Source organism: Taudactylus pleione, unplaced genomic scaffold (assembly GCF_031769625.1).
Source record: "Taudactylus pleione unplaced genomic scaffold, aTauple2 ptg000002l, whole genome shotgun sequence".
NCBI classification, from domain to species: Eukaryota; Metazoa; Chordata; class Amphibia; order Anura; family Myobatrachidae; genus Taudactylus; species Taudactylus pleione.
This window is the reverse complement of record NW_028284405.1, coordinates 35162-45202: the sequence shown is the minus strand read 5'-3', so window position 1 is coordinate 45202 and position 10041 is coordinate 35162. Positions and strand designations below refer to the sequence as shown.

Below are 10041 nucleotides of genomic sequence, written 5' to 3'. Positions count from 1 at the left end.
ACTTCTAAAAAATATATCCCCAGGTCTCAGGAAACAGTGCATGATTCCCATACTCTGTGCTGGATCACAAGTGTATTCATTACTGACTGACTTAACATATTTTAAAATGTACTATTTATTTAACTTGTGATTCTATGAGGAGACCTGGAAAACATGCATTAGGATTACATTTTGGATCAGGTTATTGGCTGCAGCTCATAGTAGAGCAGTGCTCCTCAAATCCAGCCCTCGGGACACACTTACAGTGCATGTTTTCAATATATTCTTGTTGGAGACAGGTGTATTCATTACCAACTGATATGTTTTGAAAGATCCACAGGTAATTCTAATTATTTCACTTGTGAGACCTGGAAAACATGCACTGTTAGTGTGTCCGTGTATTGAATTTGAGAGGCACTGAGTACAGTAACCTATCCATACCTCAGTAACACTGCTGTGTTGTAAATAGGTGAACCATCTGCAGTTCAAGACATGAGGGGAGGCCATTGAGCAAATGTTCAAGTCCTCTCAGATCCATTCCGATATATGACTATTCATTTTAATTTTTAGTATATATGTAGCTTTATAAGTTTATATGGCATCTGGTTTGTATGTTGACTAGTGCTGTAGTTCATTTTCACCCTAAAGGCAAACTAGGCACATGCAAATATCAGCACATTTCAGGGGGCATTCTTAAAGTTCTTTTTTATTACCATATCATTTTCATCTTGACACTTGGGGCTATATATATGAAGCAGCGGCTTCTTGGCGGATACAGTTACACACTTGTCTGTGGCAGCTGTTCTCCAACACTCAGTAATGATGCGCACACACGTAGCTATCTGCCAGTGATACGATATCGATGGCAGATCGAAATGCACCCTCCCTGGTATGCTCGATGATCAATATCGATCATCCAGCACACCACCAACTTACCGATGACTGTAGCGACCCGCGATCGTCGATCACAGGTCCCTACAGTAACTTATGTGAAAATAACCATAAGGTTACTGATTGTGCTCTTCCCTTGGTGGATTGGTACTTGTCATTGGACAGGAAACTAATGTGTACAATACTAAATGTCTCTAGACCTGTGTTACTCAATCATGACTATGAGATTCAGTGTTATTTTAAGTTCCTTTCCATTGCTAGTGAGTGTTATTGCATGTATGGGTGTTGTGCTTCTTTGGTTGTTTTGCATGCTATGCATGTCCCACAGTAGTAGAAACCCCCTGTAATTGGTTTTGGTTTTAGTGTTGTTTGGATAGTTTTGGTGGGGGGAATGTGATTTTTGATTACTTAGCTTCTCACATCAGGTGCTTTACGAAACACTATCTTTGGTACAGGTGGTAGGATGTCCCCCAAGGTCTCGTCCTGGAGTAATATGTGCCAGTGTTTTTTCAGTACATGTTTGATTTGACTTGCTTGTCTATTGTACTGTGTGATGAAGAGGACTTTGTTTTGCTTATTTGATTCTGTCTTTGATTTATATTCTAGAAGTGGTTCTCTATTTTGCTCTCTCACTTCTTTGTATGCTTGTTGTTCTAGGTCTTTGTTGTAGTTCTTCTCCAGAAATTGTGATCTTACTGTCGTGCTTTGTTTGTCATAGTCTGTTAGCTTTGAACAGTTACGTCTTAGCCTCTTGAACTGCCCAACTGGTATGTTATTCAACCAGTTGGGGTGGTGTTCACTTGAGGCTAAGATCATACTGTTCACATCAACTGTTTTGCGGAACGTGTTTGTCTGGATTTTGTTGTTCTCGATAAAGATGTTTAAGTCTAGGAACTCTACTAGGGATTTGCTATATTTGGTGGGGAATACAAGGTTGTTTTCATTGTCATTGACGTATGTAATGAAGTTTGTGAGTGAAATGATGTCTCCTTTCCAAATAAAAAAGACATTGTCTATGAATCTCGTCCATGTAACGAGGTTCGCGTCGAGTTTAGGATGGGACCAGATGTTTTTGTCCTCCCAGTAACTCATAAAGAGATTTGCAAAGCTTGGCGTGAACCTTGTTCTCATAGCGGTTCCCTTGGTCTGTATGTAGAACTCATCGCCGAACCAAAAGTAGTTGTGTGTTAGGATAAAATTTATGCTTTCAATGATGAAGTCTATTTGTTTTTCTTCCATTTCTGGGTCCAAAGTGAGGTAGTGTCTGGTGATCTCTAAACCCTGTTCATGATCTATGATGGAATATAAAGATGCCACATCACAAGTAACTAACCAATAGTCTTCATTTCATTTCATGCTTTTTAGTCAGTTGAGAATGTCTGTTGTGTCTCGGAGGTATGCTCTTTGCGCCTTTAGATATGGTTGTAGGTAGGTATCAAAATATTGTGAGAGGTTGGCGGTGAGTGAGTTAATTCCGGATATGATGGGCCTGCTTGGTGCTTGTGTCTGGTCTTTATGAATTTTGAGTAAGTAGTAAAATACAGGAATTACCAAATTTTTTATATTAATGAATTCATGTTCTTGTTTCGTGAGTATTCTTTCAAGAAGTCCCTTTTTAAGTAATCTCTGAAGTACTGACTAAAAATTTTTGGTGGGGTCCTGTTTCAGATTACTATATGTGTTTTCATCGCTAAGTATTCTTAACGCTTCTTTAAGGTAGTCAGCTTTGTCTAGTAGGACTATTCCACCCCATTTGTCTGCCGGTTTGATAATGATGTTTTTGTTCCTTTGTATATGGTTCTCCATGATGTAACTGGGGTAGAATTGATAGGTGGGTTTATGATTGGTGTGTTTGTATATGTCGTTACTTGTTGGTTTGTGTTGGGGGCATGGGTGTCTTTAGCAAATAATTATTTGAGGTCCATGTATGTGTCAAACTTGTCCATCTTGGCTGTTGGTGCGAATTTTAGTTAGAGATGAGCGGTTCGGATTCTGTGGAATCCGAACCGCTCAGAACAGTAGGGATCCGAGTCCACCTGAGCTGAGGCTCGGGTGTTCCTGCCATCTCTGATCCCCACTGCGAGCCAGACGTCTGCGTCCTGACATGGGATCTTGCAAGAGTGCTGAACTCTCGCGAGAGGCAAGAGTTCGCCTCTACATAAGGTGCCGAGTCCCGCGACTCAGCGCCATGTGTCCTGCACACTCCGATAGTGCGCTACTCTGCAACTGGGCTGAGGGGGCACCGAGTGGCTAGATCACTAGCATTGATCACTGAGTGGCTGTATAAGGGGACACACACTGATGCTGCATTATACTCTGCTAAGTGGCTGCGCTGGCAAAAGTGACTGTGTATGTAAGGGGGCACACTGCATGCTGATGTATGCTGCACTATACTCTGCTGATTAAGTGCGGTGTCCAGAGACTCACAAGTGGAGGTGACTGTTTAAGGGGGCACACTGACTACAAGAAGTGGCTGTGTAAAAAAAATAAAAAATAGCCCTCTGTGTATAACAAATACAAGCACCTTGACTTTGTGGGCCATAGCCCTCTGTGTATAACAAATACAAGCACCATGACATTGTGGGCCATAGCCCTCTGTGTATAACAAATACAACCACCTTGACTGTGGGCCATAGCCCACTGTGTATAACAAATACAAGCACCGTGACTTTGTTGGCCATAGCCCTCTGTGTATAAAAAATACAAGCACTGTGACTTTGTGGGCCATAGCCCTCTGTGTATAACAAATACAAGTACCGTGACTGTGGGCCATAGCCCTCTGTGTATAACAAATACAAGCACCGTGACTTTGTGGGCAATAGCCCTCTGTGTATAACAAATACAAGCAATGTGACTTGTGGGCCATAGCCCTCTGTGTATAACAAATACAAGCACTGTGACTTTGTGGGCCATAGCCCTCTGTGTATAACAAATACAAGCACCGTGACTTTGTAGGCCATAGCCCTCTGTGTATAACAAATACAAGCACCGTGAATGTGGGCCATAGCCCTCTGTGTATAACAAATACAAGCACCGTGACTTTGTGGGCCCAAAAATACAAGCACCGTGACTTTGTGGGCCAAGCTCATTCATCAATTGATATCAATGATTCAAAGGAGATCACAGTTAGATCCTAGGTGCTATACTTAAATAAGCAGTGTCAAAGCAGCTACCCATTAATGTCAGATAGTGCATAACTAAAAAGTTCTATTACCAATAGTACCTCAGTGCCCAGATACTGGATACTGCCACTGTTTGCTGTTTTTACTCTTCACTCCAGTATTCCCCCGCAAGCTTGCCATACCCCACTAGCTCGGTTCAGTACAGGGAGTGTGTGTGCAGGGGGGTGGGTGCTATGACATACACTTTTTACGGGCGCCATGGTCCCAACTCTGGTAACAACTGACGCAGTGTTGGGCAGCCGACCAGGCAGCACTCTGGGTCAGCGGAGCCAGGACTGCCTAGTTCTATGCATAGGAGACTAAATAACTGCTGGCGTAACTGCGTACTGTGGTAGTGGAGAGCCCACTGCTACTGGTCACACACGCGACCTCTGCTAAATATATGTAGGAGGGGCCTGCCTGTGCCTCCCGCTTGGGCAAACCTAACAGCCCTTGTTTGTAAAGGGGGACAGGGCTCAGAGGCAAATGCAGAATTTCTACAGAGGGGCTTTCAAATGCCTGATTTTTAGCATGTTACCACTAAGAGGGCATAATCAGCACTGAAAACCAGCTATAACAGGCATCATACGAATATACGGAATTAAATAATTCTTCCATATACAGCCAGGACAAACAGCTTCAGTAATCAATTCAATGTAAAAAGTAGAGTCATCCTGTCTGAGCTGAATCTTTTTATTACATATGTGGGCTCTATTACAGATCATTTGAGGAAGTTGGGGAATCTGGGGGAGGGCAGAAAAAGAAACATGTACTGCCGTGGACATAGATGCACAGATTGGTCTCTTTATGTACTGGATAGGGTATTATTCAGTATTAATAATTGATCCTATAGATGGGCTATATCAGTGCACCCCAAACAGTACATGTTTTCCAGGTCACCTTGTCGGTGCTCAACTATATTCATTACTGGCTTTCCAATTTATTTACTACTTGCTGCACCACTATATTCATTACATGTTTTCCAGATCCCCTAGTCGATGCACCACGTTATTTATTACTGGCTGTCCAATTTATTTACTACCGGCTGCACAACCATATTCATTGCATGTTTTCCAGATCTCCTAGTAACACATTTTAAAAGATCAACAGGGACTGAAGTGTGCCAGTTAGTTAATTAGTGACATTACTAAGGGGATCCTAATTTTGTATGGTCCCTTATACTATGGGGCACAAATAGGGCAGACTGTGGAACCTGGGAGGATTTCCTGCCGCGCCTAGAGCAGGCAGCAGCAGCCCCCCAGTATTAAGATGGCGGCCGCACTTGGGGCAAAGCCATACCCCCTTCGCCCTTCGCCACCCCAATAGCGGGTGCCCAACGGCCCGCAGGCCGCTCACTGAACCAAACCAGCGGAGCAGCCAATGCTGCCTGCCTCTGGTTAAACAAAATAGAGACGGAGCCAGCGGCAACATGCTGAGCCGCGCTCTGTCTCACAGCACAGGCGGGGCCGAAGTTTCTGGCCTCGGCTCTGCTAAGGCGCGCGGCCACGCCGGGCACCATGTGGAGGCAGCATCGGAGGCGGTGGATACCGCCAGTTGCCTCCGTACAGCAAAGATAAAGGTCAGGACTGACAGCCACGGCCATAGCTGCGGCCCTGCCCTACTGCACAAGCGCTGCCTCAGGCCCTGTCCACGATAAGCGCGGCGGCCTGCTCGGGGGGGGGGAGAGAAAGAGCTGGGCAGCATGGGAGCCTGCTGTTTTAGCCCAGCAGCACACATAGCGGGCAGTGTTAACAGGAGTGATGGGGGGACATTATGAAGGGCAAGAGGGAGAGACCAGGAAGGAATCCCAGGGGTATAGAAGATTGAGGGAAAGCATGGAAGAATAGGGGAAAAGAATGAAAGTATAGGGTAAGAGAATAAAAGAATAGCTGGAGTGTAGAGAACAGGAGAAAGAGAAAAGGAAAAAAGGAGATAAATACAGGAGATTCACATCACACATTGTACTTCCCTGTCCTGGAAACAAACTGTAACAAAGAGGCAGATTTTCATACATCACTCCATTATATACTCTAAAGGTGCATACACACTAGACGATATGCTCCCTGAGCGATATCGTCTAGTGTGTCCCCGGCAGGCTGTGCTCAATGTCGTTCATGACATTGAGCACAGCCGCTGAACAATATCATTAGTGATATCGTTCAGCGCCGGGCTCTCTCACCCATTCCCTGACATGCAGCAACCTGACGAGGTCGTCAGGTTGGCCTGCATGTCAGCCCGATGAACGAGGATGACGAACGACCCGCGGGAACGCGCGTCGTCGTCATCGTTCATCTTTTTTGTGTTAAAAATGGACGATAAAGTGGACGACTGAACGATAACGATATCGTTATCGTTCAGTCGTCCACTTTAATCGCCCAGTGTGTACGCACCATTAGACCACTCCCCATGAAAGATTTATTGGCTGCATAAGACCAGCTACACTTAAAGTGGCAATAACCAACACGTTATTAAACTGGCAACACTCAAAACACTTGTGGTTTAATGTCCCTTAGGCTTAAATTGACAGCCTTCGGTCTTACTTAGGTTAGTATGGAGGTAGTTGTGTGGGTGGCTGTGTAATATCTCCTCACAGGTGCTGACTGACCCTCAATCAAGGTGACAAGTATTACAATGGTGAGTATACACTCCGTGTGTGTGTCCTGTCCTTGTCCCCTTCCTTCCGGTATCAGTGATCCTTGCACACCCACATTTCACCCTCAGTGCACAAGTACTATTAGGTGATACCTGGGTGGCTGAGGCACCAGTGCTTGTGATGACCGTTTATCCTCCCGGTGAAGGTCACCATCACCCGTGACTATTCCCTTGCTTGTCACCCTAAAGGACGAAACGCGCTGAATAGTTAATTCTATTCTTTTTTTCCTTAGTGACAACGGCCGGAGGTCCCTACTGATGGTCTTCAATGGCGCTTAGGAGGAGGACCCTACTAGGGACACTATGACAGTGAGCACCTGTCAGGGATCTTCTCTCCCCGAGTTCTAACATTTCAATAATAAATATTCTATTAAATACTTACAGACATAAGAAATAAAACTTATTGAAGCACCAATAGCACAATGCATGTCAGTATCACCACTGTGTAATATAATTCTCACATATATAATGGTGGACACACCCCATAATATTATTTAGGTATTTGAACTACAAAAATAAAACATAATCAATATTTTGGAAAACTGGGTCCATTTAAGGATCACTCAGTGACCAGACTTACCATCAGTGTTCCCCCTGAGATAAGTAACACACGGCCTGATTCATTATAATTGCTATTGCGATCGTAGGTGCAATTACGCACGGAGACCCACTGCGAAAATATGCTAATGTTTGCAATCACAATCCCGTTACAGCCTAACATAAGGACGCCCACTTCACCTTATTCACATCCGTAACACATTGCAAGTCTGCAAAACCATCGGTAACATCGAGCACCATCGGAACCTAACACACAATTACAGGTCTGACTCAGAATTTGCTAACCTCATCGCATGCAATGTAACCTCAGGCTGTGTCATACTTGCCGACAATCAGCTACCTCCTTCCGGGATGGAGCTGATTGTCGGCTAACAGGGGGGGTCATGTCCGGACAGCTGTGACACGTTTGGTGGTGGAGCCGAGAGCGGGGCTGTGCGATCGCACCATCGTGGCCCCGCCCCCTCTTCACAATGCCATTATTTTCAGCACTGTGAAGCAGGGACAGGGCCACGATGACGCGATTCAGCGCGAATCGTGTCAACAGTCTCCCCGCTGTGGGGATTTCTTGTGTATTCTGGGGGGAGGTCGGGAGGGTTGGGGAATGTCGGGATGCTTGCCTGCCTTTCTGGGGGGCCGGGAGCAGCACCCGATATTCGGGAGGCTCCCGGCCAAATCAGGAGGGTAGGCAAGCCTGAGCTGTGTACAGGGCTGCCATCAGAAATCATGGGGAGAGAATAGGCAGGGCCCCCACCAAGGAGGGGGGGGGGAGTTGGCAGAGGTGGGTGGAGCTACACCAGAGGGTCGGACACCAATTTGCGTAAACCAATTTGAAAAGCAGTAAAGCAGCATATATATATATATAAAAGAGAGTCACGAGCGGCACTCACAGGTCTTAGTAGCAATAGTAGTAAATAAAGAGACACTACTCCATATACTTATTTACTACAATTGCTACTAAGACCTGTGAGGAGGGGGCAGGACAGGGAAGGCTGGTAGGACTAGGGAGAAGCACAGGGCAAGGAAGAATGGCAGGGACAGCTTGCTGGACTGGGGGGTGAGTAGTATGGTACCTTTTTTCGATTTTTTATCAACTGGCTGCGCTGGTGCAGCCAGCCAACCAGAGTCAGTGCTGAGAGCAGAGAGAGGGAGGGGCCGGGGTGGCTCTAGTAGTAGCGCTGCATCCGTGCATCGGCATTTCCAATATGGCGTGACTGTGAGCCAATCACAGCTTGCGGACCAGCAGCCAATCAGGAGCGGCTGCTCCTGATTGGCTGCCGGTCCGCGAGCTCCGGCTGGCTCACGGCGGCACAATAAATGACAAGCAGCCGGCAGTGTTGTATTTCCATTGAACAGGGCTGCAAGTGCAGGACTGCAGCACCCGGGACCCCTCTCTTTCCGCTGTCTCCGGGCCCGGGACTCGAGGCCTGCCAGTCCCCCCCTGATTTCGGCCCTGGCTTTGTATGGCATCGCAGTGGCTAATTTATGCAGTTGTGATCTATGATGAATCAGGCCCAATATAGGGGTACAAATTCAAAAGATTTAGTACACCCACATGTTTCCAGTTCTTAGTGAAGTGCTTGCAGTTTATTGTCTCATTGTACAAGTTTTAATCTACATTTTTTACTCATAGTCATTCTTTCTACCATGGAAATCACATAGAGGGCCTGATTCAGAGCTGCGATTTTGCATGGGTCGCAATTGCAGAAATATGCTAATGTCTCCAAACCTTGCACAAGCATAGAGACGCTCACTGCTGCCTTCTCATATGCATCCGATGTCTCACACCAGCATAAACATCGGTAACATCGATGTAGATCGGGCAGCCATGCAGCATAGGTGGCAAGTCTGACCTGTCTCAAACACAGCGACTGACACACAGAGAGCTCTCATGCTGCGAAGGAGATCGCAATGGCTTATTTATGCACACCCATGAAATGGCATTTAAACGGTCAGACACACCTGCATATGCCTAGTCGCCCCCCCGTTACCTCCCCAAATGCTGACTACCTGTCACTCACTCTGCGATTGACTCCTCTGTGCGAGCGCAGTCACAAAATAATTTATGCACATGCACAATGCAGCTTACATGCATGTACGATGGTAAACAATCGCTCAATCTGCATAAATATCAGCATGGCGTGCATCTCTGTATAAGGCTCAGAGTTCGGGAAGTTCTTTCCAACACTGTTGCTGAAGTTCTCACAAATGTATTGAGCTTATTGGTTAGTTGTTTTTACCCTTCTGTGCAGTTTATCCCAAGCCAGCTCAATTGGGTTTAACAGGCTGATTCAGCCTTGGGAATATAGTAAGATATAGCAAGTAACTGTGCACCTTGGTAAAACCATGCTGCACTGCAGGTCGGGCAGATGTAAAATGTGCAGATAGATTTAGATTTGGGAGGGATGAGCCCAAACTGTCATCTAAGTTGCAGTGTAAAAATAAAGTTGTGCAGTATTTGTGGGCTACATGCAAAAGCAGCCAGTATTTACCACACAAAATATATGTAATACTATTTGCACCCCTTACATTGTAGCATGGTTTGTCCAGGTTCACAGTTACTCGCTATATCTTACTCTATTCCCAAAGCTGAATCAGGCCCTAAGTCTGGAGACTGTGCTGTCCATTCCATGATATGAAGCCTACCGTCTAATTCTTTTCCTCGGAAGGCAGTTCTGACATAGGGGGAGATGTACTAAGCTCTGGAAAGTGATAAATTGGAGAGTGATAAACTACCAGCCAGTCAGCTCCTGTCATGGTTACAGGCTGTGTTTGAAAAATGACAGTTAGGAGCTGATTGGTT

General features: G+C 45.7%; 1 protein-coding gene across 1 annotated transcript in view; it reads left to right on the top strand.

Annotated features, from left to right (window-relative positions):
• Positions 1-2245: 2245 nt before the first annotated feature.
• The window catches only part of LOC148543452 (protein kinase C theta type-like), a gene marked incomplete at its 3' end in the record, with an annotated part of 28531 nt that continues 20735 nt past the window's right edge, over positions 2246-10041 (top strand). Inside the window, exon 1 of the mRNA XM_088446676.1 lies at positions 2246-2265. Coding sequence (XP_088302802.1) covers positions 2246-2265 — 20 coding nt within the window. The remainder of the gene's footprint in view (positions 2266-10041) is intronic.